The following is a 20,984-nucleotide window of genomic DNA, read 5'->3' as shown; positions in this document are numbered from 1 at the left end:
TGACGTATCTAAACATTCTTGTCTTGCCAAGAAGTAGTACATTTAGCATTGACATGAAAAGTACACCCCAATGAAAACAGAGCAAAAGGACACACAATAAGTCTTAATCAGATTTATTACCATTGACTCTGGATCCTAAGGTCGGGAAATTGGATGAATATAATGTGGTTATATATTTTGGTCTATACACGCTCAACTTTATGTTGCGCATTGTTCCTCAATATTTTAATCTTTTGCGCAGGTGCATATTAAGTTCATCAAGTCGACGCTAAGTCGGGTTAAAGAATCTGTTGATATTTTAATTTGGATGAAATCATCCTGGTGGTGATATGATGTGCATACATGCACATAATAAAGTTGGATCGAAGAAGTATTCAATCCTTAGAAGGTCTCTTGTCGTCCTAAAATTTCTGTTATATAGTGAGCTGTCTATCTCTGTCTCACTACTGCAGAAAAGGAATGTTGTACCATGTAAAGCGCCATTATAAATAGACCCAACAAGAGGCAACTTTGCTGCAACCCAACCCAGCAAGCCCTTTTGACATTCTTGAGCACCATGGCCGGAGGAGGAGGAGGAGCAGAAGCTAGCGTCGTGCCGGAGATAACGCTGGAGTACACGCCCACATGGATCGTTGCCTCCGTTTGCTCCGTCATCGTCGTCATTTCCCTACTCTTCGAGCGGATGCTCCATCGTCTTGGCAAGGTGTGTCCGCTGATCTCTCTCATATATAGTCTCATGCAGCATGCGCCATGTGCATGTCTTCTATAGTTCATTGCAGTGTGCATGATGAGTTTTCACGCACCGGCTAGTGTACCAAATGATGACTTTAATTCTCGTCAACAGAGGCTACTGAAAAGAAGTAAGAAGACCCAATACGAGGCCCTCCTTAAGATCCAGAAAGGTTGGACACCATCTCTCTCTCTCTCTCTCTCTCTCTCTCTCTCTCTCTCTCTCTCTCTCTCTCTCTCTCTCTCTCTCTCTCTCTCTCTCTCATAATCCATATAATCATCTCGCTGTGGATTGATGCAGAGCTGATGCTGCTGGGGTTCATATCGCTGATGTTGGGCGTGCTCCAGGGTGCCACACAGAAGATATGCGTCAAGGAGAGCGTCATGCACCACCTTCTCCCCTGCCCGCTGCCGTCAGCTGGGCATGCCGGTGCCAAGTACGGCGCCACCATGTTCACCGGCGTGCTAGGCGGCGCAAGGAGGCTTCTGTCTGGGGGAAGCGCCACCGATGACTACTGCCTGAGGAAGGTATTTGCTTTGGTTTCATGGCTGGAATACAATGTTTGGGCAATAGTACACTTGATTGAACATACCTTGCACGGTTGTCTACTTGTGTTGGTATGGTTCAACGTTTAATCCTTGGACGACCATGCTACAATATGTTTCAATTCTTTCAAACCAGTTAAATATGATCATAATTTTGAACAGGGCAAAGTTCCAATTCTTTCACTTGAAGCATTGCATCGATTGGACATGTTTATCTTCAACCTAGCAGTCACACATGTGGTTCTTAGCCTTCTTACATTTGTCGTTGGAGTCGCACAGGTACTGGAACTTACAGAATGATTTTCCAAAATGATTTTTGCCATTTTAAAATCATTGTTGACCAATATATTTATGTTGGACAAATATATTTATCCTTGATTCAAAAACTAATGCTACTTTTCTGTTGATGTTGTTATAGGGTGGTATGTCTATACATGGTTACCATTGGCACCTTTTATTGTAAGTTAACAATACTCATTGGTGAGAGTTTTACATATGTCCACACAATCTACAAATTCTAACTAGATATGGGGATTGTTGAACTCTAAATAATGTAGAATAATCATAGACACCACACATAATCATTGTGTCCTTGGTGATTTTTCACTAATGAAGTTTAGATATAATAACATATAATTAAGTTTCCATTTTAAAAGGTAAAATCATGGATAAATGTTGTATTTATTAATCCTTTGCAGCTGTTGCTTGTGGTTGGATGTAAGATGGAGCATGTCATTACTGAGTTGGCTGTTGAGGTTGCAAAGAAACATACAGCAATAGAAGGGGATGTGATAGTCGCTCCTTCGGATGATTTTTTCTGGCTCCATAGGCCTAAAGTGGTCCTCTACTTGATCCACTTCATTCTATTTCAGATAGCGTTTGAGATAGCATTTTTCTTCTGGCTGTTGGTAAGAACAGTAAGCTAGTATCCCAAAATGTATCATCTTGGGATAAATGTTGAAATAGATATACAAATATATAGGAGGACTCTTATTATATTACCACAATTGACTATTGATAGTTTGATACTTAGGTTTGTAGGCTGTCTTTATTCTGAATCTGGTATGTTACAATATCATACAAAATTACAAGCTCAAAACACATGGCCCACTCAAATGTCAAACATCCCATCAAATTATATCCAAGATTTTAGCTTATTTTAATAATAGTTTATATTTATTTAGACTGATAAGGGTGTAAGGAGAAGTAGAAGTCACCTCTGACATCCATGTCAACCCTTGCAGGCAGCATATGGGTATAAATCATGCATCATGGGAAGACATGCACATGCTATTGCTCGACTTGTATTGAGGTATATATCATTAAAAAATATCTGTGTCAGTAGCAATACTTGAGATAATGTTTAGAAATTACAAACTTTATGATATATATATATATATCCAATTGCATGCTTTCAGTGTCGCCAGCCGAATCTTATGTGGTTACAGCACCCTACCTCTTTACGTGATCGTCTCTCATGTAAGTTTAATTTTTTGAAGCATTGTTATATTCAGCTTTTTTATATACAATAAATTAGCACTATAAGTTACACCAAGAGCTCATGCACAAGTGCTAAAATATATTTGGTAAAAATATTATCATGCTAGAAAAATGACGCATCAAATTTATAATACCCCAGTACACAAATACATGTATATGTTTATGTATATGTCTTCCGTGGTTTCAAGGAATTTGAAATTTAAATATTTTACTTATTATATATCTTATATTTTGACAACCCCAATTATGTTTCTAGCATCATTTTCTACCATATGTGTATAGTATCACAAATCATACGTTGAGGAACAACCATAGTTATTACCAAAATTGTGATTCATTGAGTTCTTTGTTCCTATCCATATCAAGCAATAAGCGGCAGCCATAAAAGATCCGAATATCAATAAAGAAACTTAGGACAATAGTAGTAAAAATATAATGGGCTATCAAAGTTCGGTGATGGCTCATCTCAACGAACCCATAATGTCTTCTATTGAATACGTGACTCTAAATACTATGACACATGTCCAGTAGTCCTCCTATGACCTCACAACTCTTAGATCATGCAACTATCTCCAAAACTCACAATTCAAATAATGACTTGATGTTGGAAATGACTAAAATGGAGGATGATGGTTCTAGGCACCAAAACACAATGGGGACAATGTAGTGCCAACTGAGGATGGGTCTACGTACATGCATCCTTCCCTTTAACTTTTCTGTTTATTGGTTTCCGTTATTGTCAATAGATATGGATTCTTTACTCCCTGCAAAACACAATATGTATTGGTGAGAATTGAAATCCATATCCAAAATTTATACCATGTAATTTCATGGTAATATAATAGCTATATATATTGAAGTAACTAGCCTAATAAAAGTTTTGAATAAGGGTGATAGTTTCTTTTTGTTGTTGGCTATTTGTTGTGAAAAAAACTTAGAATAAACTCTACCACCTACGAGGAAGTGTTTATTACAAATATGTTCATTTATTAAAGTCCTCATCAATCATAGTGGTTTTTATCCATTTACTCTTCTCTTGTTAGATCCAATGCTAATGCTATTTTTTGTATTCCTTTCTACTTATAAAGATGGGAAGCTCATTCAATAAAGCCATATTTGATGATAATGTATCTGAGGACCTTGTTAACTGGGCTCAAAGTGCTAGAAGACGTAAAGGGAAGAACAAAACAAATAATGCAGATGTGGCAACCTCTTCTACTGATGAGAGACATGGTGGTTCGGTTCAAATGACAGATGCATGAAAAGACTTATTAGCAATATAGTATGGGACTGCTAAGCTAGGCTAAGTGCTTAGCTAAGAACTACTAGTGGACTTAGTTGTATCTTGATTGAGTAATATATTTCCTTCTTGACTGAACTTGTCTTTGGTCTGGAGGATAAATAATGGATTACATCTCTACTTTGTTTTTGCAAGTTGTTTCTGTGTGCAATTACGTACAACTTGGAAACTCTCAATCAATCTTTTTTTCAAGTTTCACTAATGTTCCCACGGGGTTCAACTTTCAACGAATGTTTCATTTTCCATATTCAATAATGTTGATTAGGGTTCAAATGGTTTAAATGCTTTAGTAGTGTTAATTTGAACGTTGTTTCTGACGAGTTCGAACCTAGTTACTTTCGTGTAAATTTGATCTTTAATTTTACAGCGTGATTTCAGAATGAAGTGTATCACCTAGGTATACATATACCTGGACATGCAAGTCATAATATGTTCACAAAATTATCATATATAAGAAATAGCCACACAAAAGCTCAAGCTTTTTACATGAAGGCTTAAGCTTTTTACACGAAGCGAGGATGAAAGTGTAAAAGCGATATTATACGTATGCGAGCGTGTTTCGCATGAGGAGCTAGGTCGTAAGCAGATTTTAGAGCGGGGTGTTGTGCCAGCCATGTTTGACTCCCTATACAATAAAGGCAACATCCACATTTAGTTTAATGCGACCCGGCCTTGGTATAGTTCCCAGCTTCTTAATTAATGAGACCTGGTCGGGCCTTGAACTTCTCTTCTTAATCAACACATGCTTATTACCCTAGTCTTTGTGTTTCTTTTTCTTTTTCTTTTGAGGAATTAATCTTATAGACCGTTCTTAAATTCCTAAGATAATTGGTCAGCCACGACGCGACTTGCAAATTGCAACGATTGCGCTCATATTATGAACCATTTCTAGCTGGTATTGTTAACTGCGTCCTCCGCGAGGACCTATTTTTCTGTCAGTCTTAAAAATCTTCAGATCGATTCAGTCTCTCTTATAGACCCTTCGTAGGTCCGGGTAAACTGTGTGTGATGAGTTCATTGAGGTAAGTACGCGTGCGTGTATGTAAAGTTGATACTAATCAGTTCACTTAACACATGTGTACGTGATGGCAGTCCTACATGCCGCGGCACGACTGCAACATGCATTGCTTTGGATTCACGTGTGACAACCATTTCTTTTGGTTGACAAGAAGGCAAATAATCCCATGAAAGTCATCCCTTGCTTGCTTAATTAACTAGACTAGGTCCTCTCTATGGATGATGTCGCAGAGCGAAATCGTTGAGCTCTTCACCAGAAGCAACTGGGACAGCGACTTTTTATTAACAGCTAAGATCTATATTCTACTGCAAATAATAATAACAAGCCTTTCACTACGTCGTTTTTTTTTTAATTTTTTGTCAAGAAGCTGCAGTGGCTGTTGAGCTCTAACCCATTGGAGAAGCCGTGGACTTGGAAAAAAATACGAGTCTTGTGCTTGTCCACAAAGTGGAACATTAAAAGTATTAATGCACGTCATTTTGCCCGATCCATGTGGTCATCATAAGCCAGATTAATTGTTGGGCCTGCTGTGCAATCCATGTCATCGTGGAAGACACGACAACTATAAAAGATAAGGAAAGGCAAAGGTTGCTGCTGGGTCTTCTATACGTGCTTGCTGCATTCTTGACCAAGCAAGTGTTATATTGTGATCCAAATTCTGATGGAAGATTGTTGGAATTTGGGCTTGGCCCATTAAGGCCCATGTGGTGCAAACTTTTAATCCCACATTACTAGTAGAAGTTGAGGAGACCACGTGATTCTCCTATATATCTAATCCATAGGCTTCACCGGAGAATATCAATCCTATTATTCCTCTTGTAAGCCGCCGCTAGGCGTTGTACACAAACACCCGATATAGTGAAGTTCTTACTGGCTGTCGCCCGTGGTTTTTACCCTTCGCATTGGAGGGGTTTTCCACGTTAAATCCTCGTGTTTTTCTACGGTTTGATCTTTCTATTTTTCATCGTTTTGTTCGCCGTCGCTTCTAACAAGTGGTATCAGAGCCGTGGTTTCAAGTTAGGGTTTCGTGATGGCGTCGATAAAGTATGATCTACCGATGTTGGACTACAAGACAAGATTCTCGCTGTGGCAAGTCAAGATGAGAGCTATTCTGGCGCAAACCAATGATCTTGATGAGGCGCTGGAAAAATTCGGGAAGAAAAAGAAGGATGAGTGGACCGATGAGGAGAAGCGCAAGGACCGTAAGGCTCTTTCTCTTATTCAGCTTCATCTATCTAATGATATTCTACAAGAAGTGCTGCAGGAAAAGACTGCTGCAGAATTGTGGCTAAAACTAGAATCGATCTGCATGTCGAAGGATCTTACCAGTAAATTGCATATGAAGTTGAAGTTGTACACGCTTAAGATGCAGGAGGGTGATTCGGTGATGGGTCACCTATCTGTCTTCAAGGAGATCGTTGCTGACCTAGGGTCGATGGAGGTTAAGTATGAAGATGAGGACTTAGGTCTTCTTTTATTATGCTCTTTGCCAAGTTCTTATGCAAGTTTCCATGACACCATACTATCAAGCCGTGATGAACTAACCCTTGCGGAAGTTTGTGAGGCACTCCAGTCTAAGGAAAAGATGAAAGGCATGGTGCAGACAGATGGCTCGTCCTCTAGGGGCGACGCTTTGCATGTCAGAGGCAGATCAGAGCAAAGATCCTCAAGTGATAACAACGATCGTGGCAAGAGCAATGACGGTAGAGGCCGCTCCCAGTCCAAAGGTCCCAAGAAGAAATTCTGTAAGTATTGCAAGAAGAAATCTCATATGATTGAGGATTGCTGGAAATTGCAGAATAAGGAGAAGAAGAAAAATAAATCTGATGGTAAGGCTAGTGTTGCTTCTGCTGGTGAAAACTCTGAGTCAGATTGTTTGGTTGTCTTTGCTGGTTGTGTTGCTGGTCATGATGAGTGGATTCTTGATTCTGCATGTTCTTTTCATATCTGCACTAATAGAGATTGGTTCAGTTCCTATGAGTCTTTGCAGAACGGTGATTTTGTGCGCATAGGAGATGATAACCCGTGTGAGATTATTGGCATTGGCTCTGTTCAGATCAAGACCCATGATGGCATGATTCGCATACTGAAGAATGTAAGGCACATACCAGGGATGAAAAGAAATCTGATCTCGTTGAGCACACTTGATAAAGAAGGACTCAAATACACCGGTTCAGGTGGAGTTGTGAATGTATCTAAAGGTTCTCTTGTATGTTTGCTGGGTGATCTCAATCCTTCAAATTTATATGTTCTCAGAGGTTGTACTTTGCATGGTTCTGTTTCTGCTGCTAATGTTGCTAATGCTGAACCTAGTAAGACTGACCTTTGGCATATGCGTCTTGGACACATGAGTGAACTCGGTATGGCAGAATTGATGAAGAGAAACCTGCTGGATGGCTGCATTATGAGTGGCAAGAAGTTCTGTGAGCATTGTGTATTTGGTAAGCATAAGAGGGTCAAATTCAATACCTCTGTTCATACCACAAAAGGTACACTTGATTATGTTCATGCTGATTTATGGGGTCCTTCATGTAAGCCTTCATATGGTGATGCTTGTTATATGCTTACCGTTATTGATGATTACTCTAGAAGAGTCTGGCCTTATTTTCTGAAAAGCAAAGATGATACTTTTGCTGCTTTTATAGAATGGAAAGTTATGATAGAAAGGCAAACTGAGAAGAAGGTCAAGGTGCTTCGAACTGATAATGGTGGAGAGTTCTGTTCAGATGCTTTTGATGATTATTGCAGAAAAGAAGGCATTGTTAGGCATCACACCATACCATACACTCCTCAGCAGAATGGTGTGGCCGAGCGTATGAACAGGACTATCATCTCGAAGGCTCGTTGCATGCTGCCCAATGCCCATATGAATAAGCGTTTTTGGGCTGAGGCTGCTAATACAACATGTTATTTGATCAACAGATCGCCTTCTATTCCACTCAACAAGAAGACTCCTATTGAGGTATGGTCTGGTACACCTGCAGATTATTCACACTTGAGAGTTTTTGGCTGCACTGCTTATGCTCATGTTGATAATGGAAAATTAGAGCCTAGAGCTATTAAATGTCTGTTTCTTGGTTATGGTTCGGGAGTCAAAGGATATAAATTGTGAAATCCTGAAACTAGAAAGACTTTCATGAGCAGAAGTGTTGTTTTCAATGAATCTGTGATGTTTACTGACAGTTTGTCCACAGATGATGCTTTAGTTGAGAAATTGCAGTCACAAGTTAGTGTGCAGGTGGAGCTTATGGATGACCAGAAAAATGAAGTTGTTGGTAATGATGTTTCAGATAGTGTTCCTGATACTGTTCAGCACTCACCTCCAGTTTCACAGTCTGATTTGCAGCATGAGGAGGATGTAGATTTACCTATTACTCTTCGCAGATCAAAGAGGAGTTGTGGACCTCCAAACCATTTAATTGAGGAGTGTAATCTGACTTATTATGCTTTGAGTTGTGCTGAACAGGTGGAGGATGCTAGTGAGCCAGCAACATATTCTGAAGCCATTGATTCTGTTGATAAGAAGAAGTGGATCTCAGCTATGCAGGAGGAGATGCAGTCTCTTGAGAAGAATGGCACATGTGAGATTGTAAGCTTGCCTGAGAAAAAGAAGACTGTTCGCTGCAAATGGGTCTTCAAGAGAAAGGAGGGTTTGTCTTCTAGTGAGCCTCCAAGATTTAAGGCAAGGTTAGTTGCAAAGGGTTTCAGTCAGATTTCTGGTGTTGACTATAATGATGTGTTCTCTCCAGTTGTGAAGCATAGCTCAATTCGGACTTTCTTTAGTATTGTTGCTATGCATGATCTTGAGCTTAAGCAGTTAGATGTGAAGACTGCATTTTTGCATGGAGAGCTTGAGGAGGAAATTTACATGGATCAGCCAGAAGGATTCATAGTGCCAAGCAAAGAGAATTATGTTTGCAAATTAAAGAAGTCCTTGTATGGTTTGAAACAGTCTCCTCGTCAGTGGTATAAGAGGTTTGATTCATTTATGTTGTTACATGGTTTTAAAAGATCTGAATATGATAGTTGTGTTTACATTAAGATTGTTGAGGAATCACCTATATACTTGCTGTTATATGTTGATGACATGCTTATTGCTGCCAAGAGCAAAAAAGAAATCACTACAGTAAAGAAATTATTGAGTAGTGAATTTGATATGAAGGATCTTGGTGTTGCTAAGAAAATTCTAGGTATGGAGATTACTAGAGACAAAAAATCTGGTTTATTATTTCTTAGTCAGCATAATTACATTAACAAGGTTCTTCAGCGTTTCAATATGCCTGATTCAAAGCCAGTTAGTACTCCTATTGCACCTCACTTTAAATTGTCAGCTGCTCAGTGCCCTAGTTCTGAGGAGGATGTTGAATACATGTCAAAAGTCCCATATTCTAGTGCTGTTGGTTCTTTGATGTATGCCATGGTTTGCTCTCGCCCAGATTTATCATATGCTATGAGTTTGGTTAGCAGATACATGTCTAATCTTGGTAAAGAACACTGGAAGGCAGTTCAGTGGATTTTCAGGTACCTCAGAGGAACAGCAGATTCTTGTTTGAAGTTTGGGAGAACTGATCAGGGACTCATTGGTTATGTGGATTCAGATTATGCTACTGATTTGGATAGGCGCAGGTCACTCACAGATTATGTGTTCACTATTAGCAGTTGTGCTGTGAGTTGGAATGCTACTTTGCAGCCTGTTGTTGCTATGTCTACCACAGAAGCAGAATATATGGCTATTGCTGAAGCATGCAAGGAGTCAGTTTGGCTGAAAGGTTTGTTTGCTGAGCTGTGTGGAGTTGATTCTTGCATTGATCTATTCTGTGACAGTCAAAGTGCTATTTGCCTCACTAAAGATCATATGTTTCATGAAAGGACGAAGCATATTGATGTCAAGTACCATTATGTTCGTGATGTTATTTCACAAGGTAAATTGAAGGTATGCAAGATCAGTACTCATGATAATCCAGCTGATATGATGACTAAACCAGTTCCTGTAGCTAAGTTTGAGCTTTGCTCAAGCTTAGTTGGTTTGACAGTTTAGCCCAAGAGGCTATTTGGCGCCAGAAGTTCTGTTCTTTGTTGTGTTCAGGTGATGATTTTGATATGCTACAAGAAGGAATTTGTCTCAAGGTGGAGTATGTTATATTGTGATACAAATTCTGATGGGAGATTGTTGGAATTTGGGCTTGGCCCATTAAAGCCCATGTGGTGCAAACTTTTAATCCCACATTGCTAGTAGAAGTTGAGGAGACTACGTGACTCTCCTATATATCTAACACATAGGCTTCACCGGAGAATATCAATCATATTATTCCTCTTGTAAGCCGCCGCTAGGCGTTGTACACAAACACCCGATATAGTGAAGTTCTTGCTGGCTGGCGCCCGTGATTTTTACCCTTCGCATTGGAGAGGTTTTCCACATTAAATCCTCGTGTTTTTCTACAGTTTGATCTTTCTATTTTTCATCGTTTTGTTCGCCGTCGCTTCTAACAGCAAGAACATATAGCTAGCAAAGAGAGCGGCTGAGGTCGTCCTCGTCGTCCGAAAAGCCAACGTTGGCCTTTGGCCATGGCCGGAGAAGGAACGGGAACCGGCGGCGAGCCGGAGATCACGCTGGAGCACACGCCCACATGGATCGTGGCCGCCGTTTGCTCCGTCATCGTTGTCATCTCCCTAGTCTTCGAGCGGCTGCTCCACGGCCTTGGCAAGGTGCGCTACCTGCTGGCTGCTGCTGCCTCCCATCCAGCACCTACTGTAGCTGGATCAGTAATTCTTGTTCTCTTTAATTTCACTAACCAATTCAAATCATCTCCCATTAATTCATGCGTGAACAGAGGCTGAAGAAAGGCAGCAAGAAGCCGCTGTACGATGCCCTCCTCAAGATCAAAGAAGGTTAGTTGTTGGACACACCATATGCATCCTATTGTACTTTTCACTGTAAAAAAGATCTAGTGGCGCCGATGAGACTGACAATTGCGCGCGGCGGCCCGGCGGCGCAGAGCTGATGCTGCTAGGGTTCATCTCGCTCCTGCTCAGCGTGTTCCAGGGCGCCATGCAGAAGATATGCGTCCGGGAGAGCATCATGCACCACATGCTTCCCTGCCCGCTGCCGCCGCGTGCCGGTGTCAAGTACGGCGCCGCAGCGTTCACCGGCGTGCTGGGTGGCGCGAGGAGGCTCCTGGCTGGAGGAGGTGCCGCCAGTGACTACTGCCAGAGAAAGGTATAATTTGCTTGGTTTAATTTGCCGTCCGGAATTCCAGCTGGCAACCGGCACATTAGAAAAATTCAGAGACCTCCTCTAACAATGCCATATGTGCTTAGCAGAAACATACCAAGTAAAATTTTGAATATAGCTTCAGTGCAAGGATCGATGCCACTTGTTGCATGCGTCCGATTTCAAATATAATACAGAAAGTAGTTTTGCAAATATGATAGAAACTGTTCGTTGAATTTTTGTTTTTGAATATGAGTACTGCCTATGCATGTCATCCAAAACTTCGATAACTAATTCTGCTGGTGGATAGATGGTCTTTTTTAAGAAAAAAAAACAATATAGACCGTTTGACTTAGTTCATTCCCTTCTTTTTACCGGGTACCATTAATATCATATTATTCCGCACGTTTCCTTTCCTGTTAATTTGGTTGAAACTCACCTGTTTTCATTGTGTTCTCATGCATTCCGTTTGAATATTCATTTTTAATTTTGTGTGCAGGGCAAAGTTCCAATTCTCTCGGTTGAAGCTACGCATCAGTTACACATATTCATCTTTGTCTTAGCAGTCACACATGTGGTTCTCAGTGCTATTACAGCTATTCTTGGAATCGCACAGGTATCAGAACTTGTATCATGGTCCCCTTTCGCAAAAAAAAAAGAAAAAAAAAAGAAATTGTATCATGGTATACATAATGACCTATCATGTTAAACCTCGCTAAGATTTCATTGTCATGTAGACCAGAAACTGGAGACGGTGGGAAGAACAGATCCAACTCAATAATGACAGTGGTATGATACACCACATACTCCCGTACTTCCAAGTTTACAAATTACTAATAACTTCATGGCTTCACTTATATTAACTCTGTTGTATAATGCCACATGGGTCAAAATATGTAGATCCACAGATGATCAAACACGTGCAAGAATTCAAATTTATTCGAGATCACGTTAAAGGGCATGGTAAACGTTGGAAAATACATGGCTGGCTGGTATTTATTCCCTTGTGCCCAAAACCTATAAACACATTGTAACGAACATGGCACCATTGATGCCATTTCGAGTGATTTTGGTGATCGAATGACAACACAACACTTGGACTAATATGATTGTTAAGATGATCATTCTCAGGCTTTTAGGTTCAAGTGATGACAAAGAGAAAGAGAAGATAGGCGTAGCAAGGCCCGATGGACTGCCCCTACGGGGGTTCCGCTACCCGGTTAGCGGACGGGGGTCGAGGGGGAGCCGCCCCTCGCGGGTCTCAGGGCAGCGCCCTGAAAGCTCTTCGATTCAGGAGCACCGGAAGAACCGACGCCAGGGCATCGGAGCATCCGATGGTAGTCGGAAGAACCGACGCCTTGATACTTTGGTGCAGAAGGGAATCGAAGCCAAGTCAGCCTATAGGCACCGGTTGAACCGACGGTCTAAAATAGGGCATCGGTGCAATGGCCGTCCTTTGTACCAGAGACGATGTCAAGTGCCCAGAAGAAGTTTCTTCAGCACCGGTTCAACCGACGGTGCATCGGTGCATACCACCGGTGTAATGACGTCAGCGTCCAGGAGAAGATTCCTTCAGCACCGGTTGAACCGGTGAGGCATCGGTGCAAAGCATCGGTTCAACCGGTGGTCTCTGCGTCAGCCATCAGGAGTCCAACGGCTACTTCGTGTTATGAGTGACCGGATGAACCGACGCTACCCTGCCAAGAGGCATCGGTTCTTCCGGTGGTACGCAGATTCTCAGCTAACCGATGGAGCAACGGCTACAAGACTTGGTGGTCTATATATACGCCTCACCCCGGCCATTTGAAGATTGCTGGAGTTGCTGGACATCCCACACACACCCAAGAACATCTCCAAGCCATACAAAAGCATCAAGATCATATCCTTAGCCCTTAGCACACTTTGAGAGTGTTGTGTAAAGGATTAGCTCTTAGTGAGTGAGTTTGCAAGGCTTAGAGCCTTTGTGCTGTGGTTCATTAGTGAACCAAAACAAGAGCTTGGTGCGCCGGCACCTTGGAGCGTGGAGCTCGCCGGCAACGTCATCGACCCTCCGACTTGGTGTGGAGCGGCGACGACACCTTTGTGCGGGGGACGTGGAGACCCCCATCCTTTGTGGAGAAGCTCCTTAGTGGAACCCGGGGCCAAGGTGACCGTGATTGTGTTCACGGAAGAGACTTGGTGGCCGAGTAGCAATACTCTTAGTGAGTGCTACAACAACGTGGATGTAGGTGTGCCTTTGTGGCTAACCGAACCACGGGATAAACACCCGCGTCAAGAGTTTGCTATCTCCTATCCCGCTTTTTAAGCTTCCGCATTTCATTCTAGTAATTTGTATGCCTTTACTTTCATAGAATAGTTTCTTGATAGAAAAGGCTATAGGTTGCTAAACTCTTTTGGGATAGGGGTTTTACACTAGAACAACCTAGTTGCACATCTAGATAGCTTGTTTTAGTTTAAGCTTTGTGCAAACTAGTTGAAGCCATAGGTCTAAGTTTTTATTAGTGCCTAATTCACCCCCTCCCCCTCTTAGGCTAGAGCACCCGATCACTTTCACACATAATTTTTTTTATCTTTTGATGACAATGGAATTAAAGAACACTTATATATACACATCTTAAACTAATTCAGAGGTCGTTCTTCAAACAACTATACTGGTCAGTCACTGAGGAGGACTATACAGCCATGCGGCTTGGCTTCATAACGGTAGTTAATTAGAAATGTACTCTCAATCTTTCATCACTCAAACACCTAACTGATTATATTGTGCATGCCATATACTATGTAAAATAAACACATTTGTTGATCCCATGTCGTAGAAACATTGCAAGGGGCACCCGAAATTCAATTTTTACAAGTATATGATTAGAGCATTTGAGGCTGATTTCAAAAAAGTTGTTGGTATAAGGTAAATGACTGAACTATTGCTGTCTTATCTGCTTTTAATATGGTTTGTTGGTATATTAGTAATGTTGAAATATAATGCAAATGTGCTTTCCTTGTGCAGTTGGTACCTTTGGGCTTTGCTAGTGGCATTGTTACTATTGAACGTCCATGGTATAATTCCTATCTCACAAAATCAGTCCAAATTTCATTACTATATATAGCTAAAAGTTCGATATCTGACTTTTAGAGACATCATTTTTGAGGCAATTTCCTACGCGGCATTAGAAAAGTTTCCAATTCCTTACGTGCCACTGCAAAACTTCTCTCTCCAACCAGCCATGGCCCCAACTTTCTTTGGACTCCTATATATGCCACTGCCATCAACTTCCGTAGAAACGGGCAGCTAGCTAACAAAAGCCGAAAATATCCATTTCACCCTCTTACAGGTAGGCCCCATGAGCCGCCTTCTTCCTCCAGCCTCACCACTCGGCGCCTGCGCCTCCTGTCCAGGCAGGGGGCCACCTAGAGCAACAGCAGCAGGTCCAGCCCGTCACCTGTGCCACCGCGCGCAGCGTTGCCTCGCCCGCCACGGACACTCGCGAGCGCAATGGCCGACACCCTCCGCGGGGCACGATCCCATCACCTTCATACCTCAACGGCTGGACCCCGCCATGATGCAAGCACGGGCCCACCTGCGACGGCGGCGGTCAGGAGGAGGGCGGCGGCGGCGAACGTCGCGCGGGACCTGGCTTGGTCGGCGGTGGCGCGCGGGAACCGCTCGTGGTCCCGGCACGAGTCCCCGTCTCGATCGATCGCTCTCGCTCTCGCCCTCGCCATGCTGCTGCTGCGCGCGGCCACGCCCGCCAGGGACAATCGTGGTCGTGTGGAGCTCACAGCGCCATCGTTGTTCCTTCACCTCCACGCTTCCTCACTCCATGATGTCTACATCACCTTCCTTCCCGTTCCACGCCGACTCTCCAGCACCATCCCTCCACCCACGCTAGCCGGCGAGCGGCCATGGGCACTGCTGCCTGTGCATGTCTCCAACAGGCCATAGGCCACCTCCGGGCGGGCCGAGGCCACCTGGGAGCTCAGTCGCTCCCTCGCCGCCGCGAACACGCCCTGGCCCCCATGTCACCCCTCGATTACAGAGGCAGGCCCAGCTCCGGCAGCACATCCGCGGCGATTATGGCGGAGCTAGGAATTTGCGGCCGGGTATTCTACATATAAAAAAATCAAAAAATATATAATATAATGGACATTAAGTTATAATGGCCTCAACAAATTCATAATAGTAACCAAATACATAGTCCGAAGAAGGTTGACATGCGGTACCCACCTGTAAGAGAGGGACAAAAGAGACATTTCAAACTCCTATTAGTTGCCGTTACTATGAAAGTTGATGGTTGTGGTATATGAGTCCCAACAAAGTTGGGTTGATGGCTGGTTGGAAATGAGAAGTCTTCCGGTGGCACGTAGGGAATTGGAAACTTTTTTAATGCCACGTAGGGAATTGCCTCATCATTTTTAGATCCACTTTTATAAAGTGTAAATCACACATCTGATGCATTATAATATGTTATATGACTGTAATAAAGTTATCTAGGACGTAGTTATGTGCTTAAAGCCATATTTACAAGTTCATTGGCATCACATACCACATACGTATCAAACCCTTATAGATACTTTATGCGCTACTTACAAAGTAGGGGTGGTAAAGGGGCTAAAAATTAGCCTACAAATTTAAGGATCAGCCTAAAAAAGGGCAGGGTTCATATTTTATATAATTTGGAGCTAAGGATGATTAAGTGCTGAGTTTGTGAAGATAGTATTAGGGCTATGATCCATTGCACATGCGCCGGCACTGGAAGTACAGATGTGTCCAGGAAAGTCGATCCTGAACCGATGTCTTATACGGGTAAGCTGGTTCGATAGCTCGACGAGGACATCGATCCTTAGGGTGGGTGTGTTGTAACAAGCCAACTCATGGCTGTTGGGTTGAAATTGTCCCAGCACACGCGATAGGTGCTACGAGCACTAAGAACCCAGAGAAATAGTCACACATTGCTTAGGCAAGAGGAGCTAGACCAACTTAAATAGCTAGCTTGAGGAAGTTATTAACTCAGGTTGCAACCTTTTGCATGAAGCGAGGACGAAAGCGCAAGAGAGTTGTGTGGTCCATTCAACGTGTAGAGTGGATCGTTACATTTGGTCCCCTATTTACAAGTGGGTAAGTTGTGCTTGTAATTCTAAAAAATAATGCTTTGTTTGTTTCTGTAGGATGGAACGTCTACGTATGGTTGTCGTTAGCCCCTCTCATTGTAAGTAAACATATGCTTTGTCAAGATAAAATTTAATATTTACACATCCACAAGTTATAAGTACATATGAGGGTTATTGCGAAACTTTATAAATAATGCAAATTGTTACTATTTTTGTTGGATCTCCTTATAATAAAAAAGTATTATACTAATACAACTCAATAGGAAAATTATAGCATATATATTTTTTTTTGCAGTTGCTACTTGTGGTTGGAAGTAAGATGGAACATATCATTACTGAGTTGGCTGTCGAAGTTGTCCAGAAACATACAGCAATAGAAGGGGACGTGGTTGTCGCTCCTTCAGATGATTTCTTTTGGTTCCACCGGCCTAAATTAGTCCTCCTCTTGATACACATTGTTCTGTTCCAAAATGCATTTGAGATTGCATTCTTCTTTTGGCTGTGGGTAAGGACATGAAGCTAGTAGCTCCATAACTCCAAATCGTATTGAATTCAGGACAAAATTGCATTTACAACATAAGGATGAACTTGATGGTGCCACTCTTACTTATTAAATTATGATAATTTGAAATGGCGATGAGAATTCATAGTCACAAGTAGTTTACATGCAGTTGTATATCTTCATTCTATATCTGATGCACCATGCTATTATGAACAACAAAGTATATACAAGAGAAACTAGCATAGTCAAATATCAACATCACATAAAACTGTCACTGAATGTTTACTTTTAAGACCATTTATTTGCCTTTCAGGTATCATTTGGATTCAAATCATGCATTATGGGAAAATCAGGATATTCTCTTGCTCGACTTATAATAAGGTACCCTCTATAAAGATTTATATTAACAATAACACTTGATATTAACATATGTGGAAACAATAATTCATATATGTTATTTATGTGTTTTTTCTAGTGTCATCAGCCAACTACTTTGTGGTTATAGCACACTGCCTCTCTACGCTATCGTCTCTCATGTAAGTTTATAATGTTCACAAAGGACTTCTATTTCAGGTTGTACTTGATCTCTAGTGAACAAGTCAATTTAGTTTTTGCAAAGAAGTCTAACCATAAGTAAAATATTTACATAATTCAGAAATGCTACATCAAAATGGCACTGTGAAGTCCTCAAATATCACCATAACTTTAACTTATTGTCCAAATAAATATTCTACATGCACAAAGATAACTTTAACTCATATGACCTTATATTCTTCTTAGTGTCCGATCATGCTAAGAGAATAACACACATGATTTAAGCATTGAATAGGGGTGAATTTGTACCTTAGTATCAGGGCAATATCTTGGGAAAAAGGTACATCTAGTTCTGCATAAATAATGTATTGTATCTTTCGTATGGCATACACACATGTTCAACTATTCTAGCCATCATTGAACGCTAGCTAACAATACACTACTCTTAACCTCAAATCTAATGCTAAAATTATTTTGTTCCTTACATGTAAAGATGGGAAATTCGTTCAAGAAAGCCATATTTGACAATAACGTATCTGAAGGACTTGTCAACTGGGCTAAAAAATGTAACTAGTTTACTTTAACTAAAATACCCTGCGGACTGTCCGCGCCCAAGTGGCGGACTGTCCGCCGTACTATCCTACCAACCCGACAGAGGCAACAACTTCTCTGGAACTCTTTCCCAATCTACCTGCGGACTGTCCGGCCACCCCTGGCGGACCGTCCGCAGTTCAAGTACTCAACCCACCAGAGGCGAAAACGTCTCTGGACAATTTCCTAGACTCTACTGCGGACTGTCCGCGCCCAAGCGGCGGACCGTCCGCAGTTCACCCCTGCGAACCTCCAGAGACGACATCGTCTCTGGAACAAATTCAAGCCTCAACGGCGGACCGTCCGCTCCCCTATAGCAGACTGTCCGCAGTAAATCCTGCAAAAACAACCAGAGGCAACATCGTCTCTGGACAAAAACTAACCTGACCGGCGGACCGTCCGCGCCTCCCAGGCAGACCGGCCGCGACACCTAATTTCTAACCCTCGCCCCAGGCGGCAGCAAGGGCGGCGACGACGGCGGCGGCCGTACTCCTGCTCCGGCGACACGCCATGGAAGGGGAAAAAGGCTGTGAAGCATAAGAAACTCACCACGAATCCATTCTCGCGGTCGGTTCGAGTGGAGGGCGACCGGAGAGGCGGATCGGCGGTGGAACTGAGCTTCAACACCTCCAATGGCGTCCGGCGGTGGTGGGAAGGATTCCGGCCGTGAGGAGCCGGTCTGGAGGTTTGGGAAAGTGGAGGAGGGGCTAGGGAAGGTACTCACGCAAGGAATCGAGTTAGGATGGCCGGAAGGGGGAGATCGAGGGGAGGGGGGCGACGTCGAGGCGAGCGGTCTAGCTTTGCTCCGTTCTGGACGAAATGAGAAGGAAGAGAGAACTGACCAGCGGGTCCCACATCTGTCCAGATAAATATCTGGCGATGCCTCGCGGACTGTCCGCGAGTCAGGTGTTACAATCAGGACTTCAAAACAAATTCCATGAATGTGGCCCTCAAATTAAACAGGTGAAGCATAGATTTGAATGTTAATAGCATGAGAGGTATCAAAAACGAAATCAGAAATTCTCAAAGATGAGGGCAAAAAATGTCTTGGCATACTGCGGTTAAGCAATCTCTATAATGTCTCTATATTGGGGGCTCTCAAATCAAATGTGTGAGGGGGAATCAAACTAGTATGCTTCGCATGCGCATGGTCATGCAATGTCTCCACTATACTTCCCGCTCCTCATTGGTGCCATCCTAATTCCTAACACCAACGCACATCGAACTCAAAATGTGAGACGTGAAAAAAATCCGGGCGTTCTCATGGCACGAAGCGCTGTTACGGAAACAGACGGGTCCAATTTCCCCTAACCCCCTAATAATAAGTGCAGAATTTTATTGGATTAAGGCAGCTGAGTGTCAAGCTGTACACAAATCCGTTGTAGTCTAGCTGGTTAGGATACTCGGCTCTCACCCGAGAGACCCGGGTTCGAGTCCCGGCAACGGAATTTTTTGGTTTATGTGCCTGTGCAACATAAAAGCCCACAGCGCAAATTTTTGTCTATATTATATTTCTGTCAATTCTCCAAATAATGTGTGTAATAATTTCACCTCACTACGGTACAAAACACTGTAATCATACTGTCCGTGTGTATGTGTAATCATACAAACCTTTGTTTTGGATGATGATAATCTGATAAAAAGAGCATTCTAAATTTCTAATGACCAGATTATTCAGAGCACCTCTGCTTCTACTTGCAAGGCCCGGTGTTTCGATAGTCACCTCAAACAGTCTGGTGGGCAGTAGTTTCCTCCTATCCTGTCCTCCAAAAAGCACAAACTAACTCGATGTCCTATTGGACTCCACTTTTTTTAAAAATTTAGTCCCTGGACACGATAGACGAGGTCCCACAGATTGTTCTCCTGTCTTCCCTCTTGAGGTGTTCCACCAGCCCCGATGTACTTATAGTTGAAAAATGTGTGCCTGGAAAGAGTGAATGAGAACAGATATAAGTATATAACTGTTAAAAACGCTACATACACGAATGAGGGGGAACATAAAGTCTGTAGCAGGTGTATGTGAAGTGAAAGGGGTATTTAAGGAAGGGCAACAAATCAAAGGCAGTCGCCTAAAAATTTCAGTTCAACATCAAGCCAAGATGGAAAAACATCCTGAACAAAATGGTGATGTGAATGAATGATAGAATCATTTGACTCAACTTCAAATCAATAAGCTGGGGAAAGAACGCCCTCAAAGTATTGGAGAAGAAATATAAAAGGAAAAGACAGGTTTTCCCTGAATATGTTTTCCTCTCTGTTTATAATTTGCAATAATTTCCAATCTGTTACATTAATATTAGAACAAATCTGACTAGGTAATTCAGAAATACATCTAGAATGTCTTTTCAGAAAAATCACAAGGATTACCGAATCAGAAGTAATTGCATGACTGGACACCAACAAAAATAAGTGGGAACTGGACTTCAAAAAAAAAAATCTTTCAAAGCCCCAACTGTATGAGCCAGAGTAGCAAACATACCTCTTGATCAAACATGCACAAGACATGTGCAAACTAATCATGGAGACAAAACAAATTATGACTGCAATCATACATACTTGGTATGGCAACAATTTACCTCAAGCTCCAGGGTATTACTGGTCAGTAAGTTACCCAATCTCAGATTTTATCATCACATACTGATGCAAACTTCAACTCCAGTCATCTCATCTTGTGCTTGGGTAAGAAGAAATTTTCACCAAGTGCACAGACAAAAATAACATCTGGAGGAGCACATTAGTATACGATTTGGCTAACTTTCATCATTCCAGGTTGGAAAGTTATTAAGGATAGCTCATAATAAAAAAATCTAACAGGGTAACATAAAAGAATATGACATCATTCTTCTTTCAGAAGAAAAAAGAAATGGCATCCTGTTTTTGATGGCAAAAGATGAAGCCTCACCATATCTCGATCGGGAAAAGGATGCAACTAATGTTTAACAGTAAT

The 20,984-nt window shown here is 42.1% G+C and overlaps 2 protein-coding genes and 1 non-coding gene across 3 annotated transcripts; all 3 read left to right on the top strand.

Moving 5' to 3' along the window:
* Window positions 1-556: 556 nt before the first annotated feature.
* LOC120695083 (MLO-like protein 1) lies at window positions 557-4,110 on the top strand. Its single transcript, XM_039978401.1, has 9 exons — window positions 557-703; window positions 845-902; window positions 1,031-1,257; window positions 1,438-1,554; window positions 1,675-1,734; window positions 1,974-2,183; window positions 2,520-2,587; window positions 2,694-2,754; window positions 3,864-4,110. The coding sequence occupies exons 1-9, from the start codon at window positions 557-559 to the stop codon at window positions 4,035-4,037; spliced, it is 1,122 nt and encodes a 373-aa protein (XP_039834335.1). The 3' UTR covers window positions 4,038-4,110.
* A 6,268-nt stretch (window positions 4,111-10,378) lies between these two features.
* Window positions 10,379-19,939, top strand: LOC120666447 (MLO-like protein 1). The gene is made up of 14 exons (XM_039946287.1): window positions 10,379-10,799; window positions 10,925-10,982; window positions 11,090-11,310; window positions 11,804-11,920; window positions 12,042-12,093; window positions 12,205-12,296; window positions 13,933-14,007; window positions 14,121-14,209; window positions 14,309-14,358; window positions 16,468-16,508; window positions 16,706-16,915; window positions 17,226-17,293; window positions 17,388-17,448; window positions 17,940-19,939. The coding sequence occupies exons 1-14, from the start codon at window positions 10,659-10,661 to the stop codon at window positions 18,018-18,020; spliced, it is 1,356 nt and encodes a 451-aa protein (XP_039802221.1). The 5' UTR covers window positions 10,379-10,658; the 3' UTR covers window positions 18,021-19,939.
* On the top strand, window positions 19,413-19,485 carry TRNAE-CUC. The gene has a single exon. It is a non-coding gene; the product is annotated as a tRNA-Glu (tRNA).
* Window positions 19,940-20,984: the final 1,045 nt, after the last annotated feature.

The sequence above is a fragment of the Panicum virgatum genome, chromosome 2K (genome assembly GCF_016808335.1).
Source record: "Panicum virgatum strain AP13 chromosome 2K, P.virgatum_v5, whole genome shotgun sequence".
Lineage (NCBI taxonomy): Eukaryota > Viridiplantae > Streptophyta > Magnoliopsida > Poales > Poaceae > Panicum > Panicum virgatum.
Note: the sequence above shows the minus strand (reverse complement) of the source record. Positions and strands in the feature narration are given on the sequence as shown.